Below are 15927 nucleotides of genomic sequence, written 5' to 3'. Positions count from 1 at the left end.
AAAAAGGGATACGTTCTGAGAAATGCATCATGAGGTGATTTCCTCATTGTGCGAACAGCACAGGGTGTACTTACACAAACCTAGATGGTATAGCCTACTATACACCTAGGCTAGATGGTAGAACCTATTGTTCCTAGGCTACAAACCTGTACAGCATGTTCCTGTACTGAATACTATAGGCAGTTGGGACACAATAGTAACTATTTGTGTATCTAAACACAACTAAATATAGAAAACAGCCTGGGCAATATAGTGAGACCTCCTCTCTACAAAAAAATTAGCCAGGCAAGGCATAGTGATGTGCACCTGCAGTCCCAGCTACTAGGGAGGCTGAGGTGGGAGGATCACTTGAGCCCAGGAGGTCAAGGCTGCAGTGAGCCGAGATCACATCACTGCACTCCAGCCTAGACACAGAGTAAGACCCTGTCTCAAAAAAAAAAAAAAAAAGAAAGAAAGAAAGAAAAAAAAAACATAGAAAAGGCAGAGTAAAAATATGGTATAAAAGATGAAAAATGGTTCACCTTTGTAGGGCCCTTACCATGAATGGAGCTTGCAGGACTGGAAGTTGCTCTAGGTAAGTCAGAGAGTGAGTGGTGAGTGACTGTGAAGGCCTAGGACATTACTGTACACTACTGTAGACTTTATAAATACTGCACACTCAGGCTACACTAAATTTACCAAAAAAAAAATTCCTTTCATCAATAATAAATTAACCTTAGAGTGTAAGTTTTTACTTCATAAACTTTAAAATTTATTTTAACCTTCTTGACTCCATTGTAATAACACTTGGCTTAAAACAAAAACACACTGTACAATTTTAAAATAACTTAAGAGTGTAGTCAAATTGTTTTCAACTTAATAGATAAATGCTTGAGGAAATGGATACCCCATTCTTCATGATGTGCTTATTTCATATTGTGTGCCTGTATCAAAACATCTCATGTACCCCATAAATATATACACCTATGTACCCACAAAAATTTAAAAATTTAAAAAAATTGCACAGCTGTACAAAAATATTTTCTTTCTTTATATCTTTATTCTATTATTCTATTTTTAAAATTTTTAATTTTTTTACCATTTAAACTTTTTGGTTGAAAACTGAAACACAAACACTTATAAACTTTTTGGTTAAAAACTGAAACACAAACACTTATCAGCCTAGACCTTCACAAGGTCAGGACCATCAATAACACTGTCTTCCACCTCTATACTGTGGAGGTGACTAGAAGAGGACAATAACCTGCAGGTAGCTGCTGCCTCCTAGGATAACAATGCTTTCTTCTGGAATACCTCCTGAAGTTCCTGCCTGAGGCTGTTTTACAGTTAACTTTTTTTTATATATAAGTAAGAGTATACTCTAAAATAACAATAAAAGTATAGCATAATAAAAGGCCAGGTGCGGTGGCTCATGCCTGCAATCCCAGCACTTTGGGAGGCTGAGGTGGGTGGATCACGAGGTCAGGGGTTTGAGAGCAGCCTGGCCAACATGGTGAAACCCCGTCTCTACTAAAAATACAAAAATTAGCCGGGTGTGGGGCATGCGCCTGTAGTCCCAGCTACTCGGGAGGCTGAGGCAGAAGAATCATTTGAACCCGGGAGGCGGAGGCTGCAGTGAGCCAAGATCGTGCCATTGCACTCCAGCCTGGGCGACAGAGCAAGACTCCATCTCAAAAAAAAAAAAGAAAGAAAAAAAGTATAGCATAATAAATACATAATAAGCTAATAATAGCCATTTATTATTAAGTATTATATACTGTACATAATCATATGTGCTAGGCTTTTATACGACTGGTAGCACAGATTTGTTTTTACCAGCATCATCACATTTATGTGAGCACTGCCTTGTGCTACAACATCATGATGGCTACAGCATCACTAGGTGATGAATGGAGCTGGAATTTTTCAGCTCTGTGATATTGTTATGGGACCGCCATCATTGACTGACTGAAACAACCTTATGTGTTAACTGTAGGCAAGAGAAAATCATTGGGGCTATGTGATAGGTACACAGAGGTTTGTTGTACCAGCCAGTCTAGTTGTGTCTATATCTGAAATTCTGCAAGATACAAAAGTTAAAAGAAAACAAAAACATTTCTAACAAGTACCTGTTTGTATTTGGCTAAATATCTGCATATGTCGTGAAGAAACTCACCTGAGCACGGGGTAAGGTTAGCAAGTGGTCAAATCGTGCACTATGGGTTTCTGCTTATTTTCCTTAATCATGACGTCAACATTAATTTGCTGTATCTGTACTATTCTGCCGTCAATAAAGCCATTACCACCAATCAGTAAATGATGTTTGCAATTACTTATACAAGTATATTTCAATTATGTGCCTCATTTCACAAGATAAAACTAATCTTTGCCCACACTTCAATATGGCAGGTTACAATTATTAAGGACATACTGTTATTCTTCAAATTTTAAAGCCTAAAAAGAAAGCTTTATGAATTTTTCTTCTAGACTCTACTATTTCACTGTTAGTCTTTCAGTCTGGTAAAATGTAGCCACACTGGCATTAAACCAGTTCCTCTCAGCTTGAATTTTACATGAGAACTCAACAGGAATCTACATATCTGAAGACAACCCAGAAGAACTGACAAGTGGGAAAGCACTGGCCAATTTTCCTCCCCCATTTTAATTTCTCTCAGAAAAACTGGAGGACAAACATTTGAGCCAAAGAAAACGAGCCTGAGTTTGAAGTTTGAAGGCACATATAACATAAAAAGACTTGTGACACCAACTCCTTAGGAGGCCACATTCTGTCCTTGCCCGAGCTCTAATATAACGAGGAAGCAATGAGAGGTGGCCCCTTGGGGCGACACGCTAGCATTTCAAGAACTGCCTCAGCTGATAAGGTGCAGGGTCTGGGCCAAGTTGCCCCCAAATTCCCACTTAAGCCCTTTGAAATGGAAACATAATTTTCCAAACGTCATTGGCAACTTTTTTTCTGCATGGTTTACATCTGATAAGAAATTCGACTTTAGATGAAAAACAAACTGAAATCACAGAAGGCTGCCATACTCATTTTGCGTGAATGATTTCTCAAGATGGTGGCTGTGATTCTGGTGAGAGTGATGCCTGGGGAGCCCACATTCTTACCTGAAATGAAAGAGCTTGGGTCTGGCTGAAGGGATCGGAACTGATTGACATAGTACTCGCGCTGTTCTTCTGTTATCCTCCAGGGTTCGTCGGGGTAACTGCTGTTATCCTGTAGTTCTCTCTCCACTGAAAAGGACTTTAAATTAAAAAGTAAATGCTCAGAGAACCTGTCTTTAGTGAGAAGTAGAAAAATTAAACACCAATAAAAGTTATCATGTGTTATGCTTAATTTTTTTCCTCAGGTGAAGAAATTTAACTGTCTCATAACTAGAATCTAACTAGAACAGAAACTTAGGGGCAGACATCACGCTTTTTGTATTTTTTGTATTCTTCAAAGTTAACAGGACTGAGGCATGAAATACTGAATACTCAGTAAGTGACAAAAAAATTTCTAATTGTAATAAAGGGTTTAAAAAAAGATGATCATTCTTATTTTCCACTATTCCTCACATTTTCATTCTTTCAGATTAGCTGAGTGGATAGTAAAATAATCTGGATTCTTTTTAAATGACAAAAAAGAAACTAGAACAACTATAACCACATCTTTTTTACTGTTGCCGTTACACTGAAACGCTGTATAAATCCAGGAATCAAAAGCTCCAATTCAAATCCCACATTTCCAGCTCCTACTTGAGTGGCAAGTCAGGACCACTGAACCTCTCATTCGGCATTTGTGAATTACAGATAATATTTAGTAACAGAGCTGGGTGGTGAGTAGAGCTGTTATGGTACCACAATAAACAGGGTAACAAGGGGTGCATCAGACCTGCCACTAGAGGGCATGCAAGTCAAATTTGAGGATTTAAGAGCCTAGAAAACCAGGGAAGCAGTGCGGGAGAAAACAAAGTTATGGTAGGCATTGGCAGACGAAGGGAAATGTCGATGCTAGGGGGAGGCGTGGGCCTTTGTTCTATCCCTCCCATGAACCCTAAGACTAAAGAGGTACTTGCCAAGGGCCACCTTAACAGGACCAAGAGGTGAACACCAGAAGGATGAGGCTTGGCCGGGTGCAGTGGCTCACGCAAGTAATCCCAGCACTTTGGGAGGCCGAGGCAGGTGGATCACGAGGTCAGGAGTTCAAGACCAGCCTGGCCGACATGATGAAACCCCATCTCTACTAAAAATACAAAAATTAGCTAGGCATGGTGGTGCGTGCCTGTAATCCCAGCTACTCGGAAGGCTAAGGCAAGAGAATCACTTGAACCTGGGAGGCAGAGGTTGAACCTGGGAGCGGAGGTCGCACCATTGCACTCCAGCCTGGGCAACAGAGTGAGACTCTGTCTCAAAAAAAAAAAAAAGATGAGGCTTTATGACAAAAGGAGGCTAGGAAAGAAGGGGAGGGTATTGCTGCTAAAGAGCCATCAAGGTGCCTGCTTCTGAACACACTGTCAAGGAGGGAATTAATCATTGGGAGGGCAATTCCACCCACTAACCCTAGAAAAGACAGCTGGCCATCTCCTCCCCTTCCCCACACCCCCACACACACCATTCCAGGAATTTCTTCTTCCCAGGAACGCCTGTCTCCCCTCTGACAATGTTCAGAGAAAGGAGACTAGAAAATGTTGAGCTACTGTAAAACCTTGAGATGTCATCTCTGAAGTAAAATATGTATTACTTTGATATCTCACACCTTGGGTTAAGGGTGCTTTGGGAAGGCCAGGACAATGAGATGAAATACTACCTGTAGAATGGATACTTCCAGAAGTGCTGAGTGAGAATGCACCCAGCAAACAGGCTATTCCTCAAAGTCATCTGGGTCCTTTAGTCAGAAGGAAGGTTACATAAAGAGGTTGAGAGCTGTAGGGTTGTTAATCATTTGTAATAAATGTATCATTTTCATACTAGATGAGTTTCTACTAAACGTAAATCAAACCATTCTTAAATGTTCAAGAAGTCATTATCCATTAGTTAATACCTTAAATTTCACAGAGTGCTTTGATATGTACAAAGCATTTCACACACTCCTACTTGTTTGAGCACCTCAAGACTTTGGAGATGTAAGCGGGTATTAATTATTATCCTTTTTCCGAGCTAAGGGAACTTACCCATATCCCTTAGTGAACCCCTGCAGGCAGCAAATAATGACCATCTTTTTTTAATCTCTTATTCAAAGGCAGGATTTTGTATACCGGGATTTTTTTTAACTGGGTTGCATCTATCCGAATTTTTTTTCAAAAACCTCTTATTATTATAAAAATAAACAGGCCCAGAGCAGTGGCTCACACGTGTAATCCCAGAACTTTGGGAGGCTGAGGTGGGTGGATCACCTGAGGTCAGGAGTTCAAGACCAACCTAGCCAACATGGTGAAACCCCGTCTCTACTAAAAAAATACAAAAAATTAGCCAGGTGTGGTGGCAGGCGCGTGTAATCCCAGCTACTCGGGAGGCTGAGGCAGGAGAATCACTTGAACCTGGGAGGTGGAGGTTGCAGTGAGCCAAGATCGCGCCATGCACTCCAGCCTGGGCAACAAGAGCGAAACTCCGTCTCAATAAAAATAAGTAAAGCAAAAAAGATCAAAATCCAGTCCGAGCACTAAACAACCAAACAGACCACACAACCTTCCAAAATACTCCCACCAAATTCCAGAGCCATGCCCTAGCAGCACTTCCTGAATGAGCCCAGATGTCTGACCAGGTTCCACTGGTAGAACATAGGGTGGAGAATGTCAGCTTGAATTGGATTAGATTACTGGCCATGATATAATGTGGAGAACTCACAGGAGCACTGCGCGCCAGGTCAGCCCTGACAGAAAGAGCCGGAGCAAAGGAACCTAAAAGCTAGGCATGGGCAGGAGAGACAAGAACAGACACCTATGAGCCAACGATTTGGTGGCAAAGATGATTCGTGAAGAAGGTGGGATGTGGGTCGGAAGCTCTGTCCCTCCACTTCCCAGTGAACGAAGACACAGAAATCTCCATGCTGGGCGGCCCTTATCACAGCTGCAGCTGCTTCCACATAGCTGCTGCGGTCAAAAAGGAGCCCAGAGTCAGTTTCCTTGACCATCACCATTCTGTTTGCTATAAGTGATCTGTAACATTTTGCGAAAATACAGTTCCATTGAAAAAAAAAAGAAAAAGAAGAAATCTCCAAGCTGGATGTTGGGTCTGCTACATTCCTGAGTCTGACATGGAAGCTGCTGCTCCCCTAGAACACGCCCTTTCCCTCCTGCTCATGAAGCTGCTGCGTAGCTGTCCCTGTCAGCCTATGTGTGCTCTTTCCTCAATGCCATAACCATCTGCTTTCTAGCTCCTCTCGACATCACCTCACTCCAGCGTGGCATTAGTGGCCTCTTAGCAGGCAGGTCTCAGGTCTACTCTAACAACAGAAATCAGGAATGAACAGAAGGGGGTGATTAACTCCTCTGCTTAAAAGCCTGCAGAGATGACCTGCTGCCTAACAGAAAAGTCCACCTCCTCCACCTGGCCTTCAGAAGCCTCGCACCCCAGCCTCCTCTCAGCAGGCTTTCCGACTGCACATGCTCACTCCTCAGGGGTAAGATGTTTGTCTTCTTCCCAGAACACTCTTCCCCTGCTCAAATCCTCCAATGTACCTGCCGTACCCACGGCCATGACAGACGGCACCGCTCGTTCCCATGCTCTGCTGCAAAGGTGGGCCTGGCAGCCTTGTGTGGGCACCATGACCCACCTCACGCCTGGCGTCACCTGAGTGGGAGTAAGGGTTCATGGGCACACAGTATACTGGCCTTTGGGATGCTCTGACAAGGGCTTAGGTCAGATGCTCATTCTTGGGAATGCGGATGAGAAATATCAAGGCCAATGAGCAGAGAAAGTAGACCCTAAACAGATGCTCAGTGGGGCTGTAGTATAGAGAAAGGGTAGGTGGGACTTAAAGTTATGAGGGCGCCAGAACCAAGCATCAGCACAAGCTGGGAGGTAGGTACAGAAAGGACACAAAGCTGGGGGGGCAAGAAAGGCTGCAGAAGCCTAAAGATAAGTGGACAGTGGAGCAAACTTAACGCAACCAGGGCAAGGCCTGTTAACAGCAGAACAAGCATGAACAGCCAAGAACTCCCACCCCTCCAGACCAGTGGGCCATTCCTTGGCTCTCATTTCTTAGATTCCCATGAGAACCCCAACCCCTCTTCCTTTTCAAGAAAACTTAAGTGGGCAAGGAGAGTTCCTACTCCTAAACCTAGAAAGGCCTTAGGACAAAGGGAGAGGGCACATGAGCTCTGTGTAACCCATAGAGTGGCCCTTCTACTGGTTTGCACTAAGTGTGCTAACCTACCCCCCATCTCTTTCCCCTTGCTTCTCGCTGTATGCTTGAAATTGATTTACTAAACCAAGTGATTTGAGCGTCTTAAAAAATATGAATCTTGGCTAGGCATGTTGGCCCACATCCATAATCCCAGCACTTTGGGAGGCCAAAGCAGGCAGACCACTTGACTCTAGGAGTTTGAGACCAGCCTGGGCAACATGGCAAATCCCCATCTCTACAAAAAATATTTAAAAACTGCCAAGCATGGTGGCATGCACTTGTAGTTCCAGCTACTCAGGAGGCTAAGGTGGGAGAGTCACCTGAGCCCAGGAGGTCAAGGCTGCAGTGAGCCATGATCGTACCACTGAACCCCAGCCTGGGTGACAGAGCAAGACCCTGTCTCAAAAAAATATATATGAATCTTTATGATAGTCATGGTAAGTACCACAGTTTGAACATTTAAAGTGTTCCTAAACATCTTCACCCAGGTTTCAATGTGAAGGACAGGAGCCATATCAGATACTTTATCCCACCTATAGTCCCTGGCAGGTACATCACAGATACTAAAAGGTAGTGTGAGCTCTACTTATTGGCAAGCTTGAGGAAGTTCAGAAGTATGTCTTGTATTGCAAGAGATGTGGAAACACTGCCCTATGATGTTCTTTGTGAAAGGAAGCCTATGAGTCTGTTTGGTAGCTCAGCACCGCTCTGTCAGCAGCTAGAGGCCGTGTCACCGCAGGACCCAGATGCGTGGACCCATCTCTTCTGAACCAGTCCAACAATCAACCACAACAATCTTCTCAAAGATCTGAAAAGTCAGTCACCTGAGAATGGCTCATTTTGAAGCCTGAAGGCACTGAGAAATGAGGGCGAATAAGCTATGGAGCCTTAGCTTTCCAAGTAGAAGCCAGGACCACGAAAAGCTCCACTTTTGCATGCACCCTAAAGAGGCCTCCCCTGGTCAACTCCAGCTCCAGTGGTTTTGTTGGCTGAGCAGAGATATTTGCTACTTGGTGCCAATTTTGAGCTCTGCCAGTGTTTTGTTTTTTAAATAAAAGGAGAGAGGGAGAAATCTTTCACATCTGTCTGCTTAAGCCACATACATATGGTTCATTATACAGTTTCTCTAGACACAGGAGAATTAGATTTGCTTATATTTAAAACATTCAACCCCTTGGTTTGGTTTCAAGTGAAATGCAAATATTTGGCATGGCAAGTTATTATCTCTGGGGAAAGCAGGCTGTTTATAATGAAAGACTTCAAAAGACTCATTAAAAAGTAATACTATTAATAAAATCCCAAAAGCTAACATTTACCCCTACTATCAAACTATCTTAAAAATCAAACAAAGCTAAATAATATGAATTGCAAGGAAGCATTGTTGGAGAGAACTTAAGAAGGGTGTGTGTATTGTTTCAATCATAGAACATTTCTGTTTAAAATATAAACCTACCCCGAAGGCATCCTGTAAATGCTGTTTTAGAGTCCAGCCATTTCACCTATGAGGGGTAATGATCTTTTAACAGTGTCCTGTTAGTGCCTTAGTAAACAAACTATCTAGAGTAGCAAAAGCTCATACTAAGCCCACAGTGAAAATCTGAGGATGCCTCCTCCGCCAAAAATATTTTGGAAATAAGACTACCACAAGGCAATTGCTGATCAAAACAATCTCATTAGCAAAGATGTGAGAAGACTTGACTACTGTAAAGAAAAGGATAGCTAATGGGCTGGTGAGACTACACTATAGCCCAAGTGAATATCAATTTGCCTAAAGAAAGATCAAGGAAATTGGTCAGTTATGGGGCTGAGAAAAAAAAGTCACAGAGGCAAGTGGTGGCAGTGCTGATAGGTGGGATTACAGCAGACTCCTCCAATAATTCATGCTCTACTATGCCTGGTGTAGAGGTGTCACTAAGTGGCTGCCCAACCAGAAATGACATTTTCCAGCCTCCCTTGAAGTTACATGCAGCCATGTGACTGAGTTGTAGCCATTGCAATGTGAGCACCAGTGGCTTACCCTACTTCCAAGCAGGACTAGTACCCTGTAGCACTCCTCTACTCTCTTTCCTATGTGCCCACTGAACAGATGATGGCACAGTGACAGGACAGAAGGAGCTCTGGTGCATGAATCACCATGCTGAGGACAGCGGCCTGCCAAACTATTATATTAGTGAGAAATATACCTACTGTGCGAAGTCATTAAAATGTGGGGCCTATTTGTTATAGCAGTGGTTCCCTCAATGAATGTATCCTTCAAGCAAGACCCAAAGGAAAGGAAGAGCTGCCCTTCACAACCACACAGCCCATCCTGGAGATGGAAGCCTGAAGCTATTGTGGTTTTGCAATCTGACCAATGACATTAGACCATTATGAGCCCAAACAACTTTCTCATTCTAATTTGATGATCTATGCAGACTATCTATAGGACCAGGATGCTGATTCATTTTTATAGCAGTCTTTCTGTGTTTGAGTAATATAGGTTCATCTTCCATGGATTTGAAGGAGATTCCCACTTAAAAAGAAAAGACAGCTCAAGTAAAATTGTGGGGAAAGTGTTCAATGAGAAATGAAGAAAAGGACCTAGAAAAGGAGACAGAGCTTAGCAATTTTGTTTTAACATGAAACGATTCCAAATTATGCTTGATCAATCTTGTTTATGCTCTGCCTCTCACCCTACCCCATACTATCCCATAAAACCCAGGAGGACAGAAAATTTTGTCTATCCTGATCACTGCTATATCCCAAATGCCTGGAAAAGTGACTAACACATACGAAACACTCAATAAGTTATTTGCTGAATGAGTAAACAAACAAACATTCGAAAAAATTCTCAATCCCAGTCTAGAGACAGAGAAAGGTTAACCTGAGTTCTCTTAAACTGACTGAAGCTGAACTTTATATGCATTTATCACATAATGTCATCCAACACTATAAAGGCTGAGCCCTCTCCCTTACCTCTGAAGTCAGAGAACTTTTTAAAAAATTCCTTCTTTCTAGTCTTTATTTCAAAATAATTATAGATTCACAGGAAGTTGCAATAAATAATTTGGTTTTTCTGTAGAGAAGTTAGTTAAAATTAAGTCCCAACAGAGAAATTTAACCTTATCTGTTTCTTCAGGGAAATAAACCCACAAAGATGCCTTTAGCCACATATTACCAAACTTACTTAGGGATCTAATTTCAATAGTTCAGAAGGCTGACTGCCAAACTGTAGGAATCTCTCTGAGCCTAATGTGCAAAACACAGTTACTGCTTATTACAATAAGCTATACTTTTTAAAACGATCACTTAGACACAGAAGAATGTCAGGTAACAAGCATTCATTGCTTTGCTAAGTGCCAGGCACTGTAAGTACCTAATGCACACAATCAATTTTCATCTTCACAACCCTGCGAGGTAAATCCGGTAATTCCCATTTTGCAGAACAGGAAACTGAGGATTAGGTAAGGGAAGTAATTTACCAAGACCACACACCTATGGCACATGGTAGAGCCAGAATACAAATTGGGTCCAAAGTACGTACGCTTGATCATCAAGCTCTATAGTTATCTCTATCTGTTCATCCATCCTGTAAAAATAGAGCATTTATTACAAAAAGAACCTCACTGCAATGCCTAAATCATTGCTGCAATTTTGCAGATTGAGGATCTGTGCTTGAGCTATGACTATGCTGTATTACACCTTCCTCCCCATCATCTAGTTTAGTTTTAGATTTTGGCTGGCGAACTATTAAATCATACTGACAGAGCACCATTTTATTTCTCACATAATTTTTGCATGTAAGCATCTGGCACGTCATCACAAAAGAATCCTAGAGCTAGCCATACAATCCAGGTATGTAATCATTTTACTGTGATTGCAGTATGTGGCGCTAACAGTATTTTGATTAACATAAGAAATGCTCATTAGTAACCACTGCCTCCAATTCTCCCCTCAGGGGCCAAGATTTGCTGTTCCAGAAGGGCATTTTTCCTTCACTATTATCAGGATTTTGTGCTCTGCTTAGAGGAGAAAGCCAAGAAAAATGAGAAATCAGCAGTAAGAGGAGACTCTGACAAGGCTGCAGACTTCCATTAACGAAGCGATGACGTTCCCACCCCTGTCCTTGCTGGTCAGGCCAAGGCTGCCTGTCTCTTCACTACGTTCTCCCCTTCACACTCAAGGCAGTCTGAGTTCAGATGGGAAACAGATGCATCCACAACTTGGACAGAATTCAAGAATGCTTTGGAGAATGAGGCTACTGACTTGAGGTGCAAAAAGAATACAGGTTCCAGAGGCAGACAGACTTGGGTTCCAATCTGGCATGGTCACTTACTAACCAGTAAATTAACTTCTGAGCCATCAGCTCCCACCTGCAAGGCAGTCACATAGCCCACAGGGCCCTGCCTCCCTCTCCGACCTCATCTCCTTCCCACTCCAGGCTCTAGCCACAGCTGCCTTCTTTCAGTTCTTCAAATGTATCTGCTCTCCCTGTGAAATATGGTAGAGACTGGGTCACGAGTCCATTCCACCCATCAGCATAAGTCCCAGCACTGCACAAGCTGGCTAGCTAAAAACTCCACTGTCAAAACACCTTTGCTGCTAGAATTCCAAATAGGACTTAGGTTCCACTCAACAAATACACCCACGCAAGACGGATGCAGACCCAAGTTACAGGCAGGGAACAAAGCTTTCATTTGGCTGCCAAGGTAGTTTGTAGTGTGGATCTGGTTGGAGCTGACACTAGGGCAGCAGTTTCCCAATGCTGTAGCTTTCTGATTGTGACAGAAGCAAAGCTCTCTCAGCAGCCCAGCTCTGCTGTGCGGTTTTGGAGAGGCTCTTACCTCTACAGGAAACACTCCACTCCTCTCCTCACCTCCCAGGACCATCCTTCCTTAGCCTGGTTAACTTCTATTCATCCTTCACAGCTCAGCTCAACAGATACTTTGTTAAAGGAGCCTTCTCTCACTTTCTAGCTATAGGCTGGATTCCTTTGCTACATGGTACCATGTTTTAAGGCCTTTAGGGCAATTGTCAGTTTTTAATTCCACATGCATAGGTGGGATCATTTGATTCAAATCTATCTCCCCCTTTTGACTGCAAGCACCTAGAGAGCAAGAGGCTATAGGTGTACTCCTCAGTGTACCCCTGGCATGGTGGCTGACTCATGGAAGCCACTTAAGTATTTCCAAATGGACAAATGGAAGATGTAATAATATCTACCTTGTGAGATTGTTGGGAGGACTGAAAAGGGCCAGCACAGCACTGGGACCAAAGAAGCACCTCAGTCAGTAGTGACTATTGTTGGGATAGGCAACTGGGGAGGCATGACACTACCTGCTCACCTGAGATCAAGGGAAAGACTGATGGGCCCAGGGGCTAAAATGGTGCCAGTTGTAAAGAAGTCTTCCATATCCATAGCCTGGCATATAACTGAGACCAAAAGGTCCTGGGGAATAAGCTACTATCCTTTCCAGATTTACAAAGTACTGCCTGGAACCAGCGGTTCAAACCAGTGTTTTCAGCTACCTCTGGGAGGCTAAATTAACTAAACATCTCTTTTATTGTCAAGAAGTGTGGTACACAGTGAGCACCTGAGGAATACACTAAGAAACAGGTAAAGGCCAGGCATGGTGGCTCACGCCTGTAATCCTAGTACTTTGGGAGGCCAAGGCAGGTGAATCATCTGAGGTCAGGAGTTCAAGACCACCCTGGCCAACATGGTGAAACCCCGTCTCTACTAAAAGAAATATATACAAAAAGTAGCCGGGCGCAGTGGCACACGCCTGTAGTCCCAGCTACTCGGGAAGCTGAGGCAGGAGAATTGCTTGAACCTGGGAGGCAGAGGTTGTAGTCAGCCAAGATCACACCACTGCACTCCAGCCTGGGCAACAGAGCGAGACTCCATCTCAATCAATCAATCAATCAATCAAAGAAAAGAAAAAGAAAAAAGAAACAAGTAGAAAAGATTGGCACTGAGAAAATAAACTTCAGTATCAGTTGAGATTAAATGTTTCCTTCCCCAAAAGTTAAGGGCTAGAAATCCTTCCTCAAAAGTTAAGGGCTAGAAAATCAGAAAGAGAACTACAAGCAGGTGAAGAAAATAAGTAAGCAGGAGACTGGAGGCTATGAAAAAATAGGACCTCCTTGTGGCAATAGTGTCCATTCAGGTATATGTGGGTCCTACAGTAGACTCAGTGAAGTAGGACACCTGGAGGACATGTTAACCTTTGACCCCTTAGGAGATGGTGTAAACGTCCAGCTGGGGTCTCAAATGAAATGGGGAATGAATTTGGTGAAAGAAGATCTCAAGAATAAGGCACATACATACCTAGAAAAGGCATCAAACTCACTCTTCCTAACACACACACACACACACACACTTATACTCTCTCCCTCTATCTTTATCTCTACCTCTATCTCCTCCTCCCACCCATTTCAGTGAAAGAACATAATTTAGCTGTCTAAGCAATGCTGAGAGATCAACGCACACACACAGTGTTGACATTTACCATCTCTAACAACAGAGGATTTTTTTTTAGCCCTAATCTCTACCCATAAACTAAGTAATTCAACTTTATTGTCATGACCTTATAAACAAGAAATCCGCACTGCAGGCAGGCCTGGGGTTCTCCAGAACTGGGAAGCAACTGGGGTCCATAACCTCCTTCGAGAGCCTCAGGTGCCAGCATCTCCTCTCACCACTCAGGGAGAAATCTTCCACACACACTCCAGTATATCTCTGGTCCAAAGGAAAAGACAGACCAGCTTCTGGTTTCATGCCATTAAGAATGACAAACCAATACTCAAAAGAAAAAGGGGCACTTGATATGAATCAACAGTTCACAGAAAAGGAAATACAAGTGACTCATAAACTTAAGATATTTCACTTCACTAATAAAGAGATATGCTAATTAAACTACAGTGAGCTATCATTTTTCACCTATCAGATTGGCAAAGACCCATAAATTTGTTAGCACATTGTTTTCACAAAGGTACGAGAAAACAGACATTTTCATATATTGTTGGCAAGTACATAAGCTGCTATACCTCCAATTTGAAAGTCGTTATCAAAAATTACAAATATATAGGCATTTTCACCCAATAATTCAATTTCTAGGAATTGGTCCCCCATATATCTGCAAACAACGCAGTGATTGCAAGTACGAGATGTCAATCAAAAGGGGCTGGCTAAATGATTTACACAAGACGCAGACAAGGAAATACTATGCATCTGTAAAAAACAAAAAGATGAGGAAGTACTTTATGTGCTGCTATAGAACGTTAATAAAGCTTATTGTTAGTGCTAAATGCATGTTAGATGTATAGTATGCCATCATATGTGTAAAAAAGCATAACTGTGTTTTGCATATATTACATATAATTATATATAATACCTATTTTCACTTGTATATAAAAAAGATATTCATATACGATATTATATAAATGTTTCGCATAGTACTATACAAAATAAATGGGTCATATCAGTTGCCACTGGGATGAGTGGCTGTGCGGGGAAATGGTAGGGACAGTTTTCACTGTGCCCTTTTGTATCTGTTGAATGTTTGACATATTTTTAAAATCTGTATTTGCTCTGAAGAACAAGTGTGTTTGAGAGCTCACACACGTTCGTATGAACACTTACTTACCAAGTAATGCCTTGGTAAATAATTCTTGAACCCCAAAAGAACCCGGGCGGGCCTGACCTGCTTTGTGGGTCAATTCCCTGGGCTGAGTATTAGGTTAGACAACCAGAGTAGCCAAGACAGTACCCAGTATGCCCCGCTTGTTTACCTGCTTCACTCTTCTTCCAAACTCAGATGACCAACTCTCTCATGACTCAACTCTAACCCACCTCACTCAATCCCATCCCAAACCATCAGTCATTCTCACTCCTCTTCTCTCCTTATCCTGCTTGCATCCTGGTCCAGTCTACCCATAAAATATCTTTCATGCCACAAGAAGATCTCTCGGTGCAGTATCAGCCTCCCCCAAAGGCTATTTCCTGCTGTTTTCATCAAAGCTCTTAGAATGAACAATTTATTTGTGGTGACTATCAATTATCTTTTGACTCAGGCCAACACCACTCTGACAGAGACTCAGGAATATTCATTTCTTTAATCATCTTTCACATACTTGCCTTTTCTCTTGGGTTCCAAGAGGACCCAAGGAGTGGAGATCACCTGCTTCTGGCCGTAAGTACCTGCAGTTATATCTAGGGGAGGAGGTACGGCAAGAAACTGAGATGAGGAGGAAAGGAGATAACTAAGTTAAATAAACATTTTTCAAGTTATGCACTTCGAGATGAATATGGTGCTGGCTAACAATGCCTAACATCCCCTCCCCTACCTGATCATTAGAAAACTTACACCAAAAATATAGCTAAGCCCCCTGAGGAATGGTAGAGTAATAGAGGTATCTAAATTCTGTTTGTCATTTTTTCATCTCTGAAGAAGAGTAGTGAGTGTTGAGAATATGTTCTAGAAAACTGTTACTTTCATCCCTCCAAAAAGCAAAGAAAACATCACAACAGTATCCTGAGGGTTTGAAAAGTGAATGTGTTTTGGTTTTAAATAAAAGATAATTTTTTCTAGTGCAATCTAGCTGGAAGGATATTTCATTTG

At 42.4% G+C, this 15927-nt stretch overlaps 1 protein-coding gene and 1 non-coding gene across 7 annotated transcripts in view; one reads left to right on the top strand and one right to left on the bottom strand.

The window, feature by feature from the left end:
- The window catches only part of REPS2 (RALBP1 associated Eps domain containing 2), a 202445-nt gene that overhangs the window by 101082 nt on the left and 85436 nt on the right, over positions 1 to 15927 (bottom strand). For all 6 annotated transcript variants that reach the window (XM_055375470.2, XM_055375469.2, XM_055375471.2 and 3 more), the window contains one exon: positions 3106 to 3241. In XM_055375470.2, coding sequence (XP_055231445.1) covers positions 3106 to 3241 — 136 coding nt within the window. The remainder of the gene's footprint in view (positions 1 to 3105; positions 3242 to 15927) is intronic.
- LOC115932525 (small nucleolar RNA SNORA16B/SNORA16A family) lies at positions 6029 to 6160 on the top strand. Its single transcript, XR_004068794.1, has one exon. It is a non-coding gene; the product is annotated as a small nucleolar RNA SNORA16B/SNORA16A family (small nucleolar RNA).

The sequence above is a fragment of the Gorilla gorilla genome, chromosome X (genome assembly GCF_029281585.2).
Source record: "Gorilla gorilla gorilla isolate KB3781 chromosome X, NHGRI_mGorGor1-v2.1_pri, whole genome shotgun sequence".
NCBI classification, from domain to species: Eukaryota; Metazoa; Chordata; class Mammalia; order Primates; family Hominidae; genus Gorilla; species Gorilla gorilla.
The sequence above is the reverse complement of the archived record's forward strand: the minus strand, read 5'-3'. Positions and strand labels throughout refer to the sequence as shown.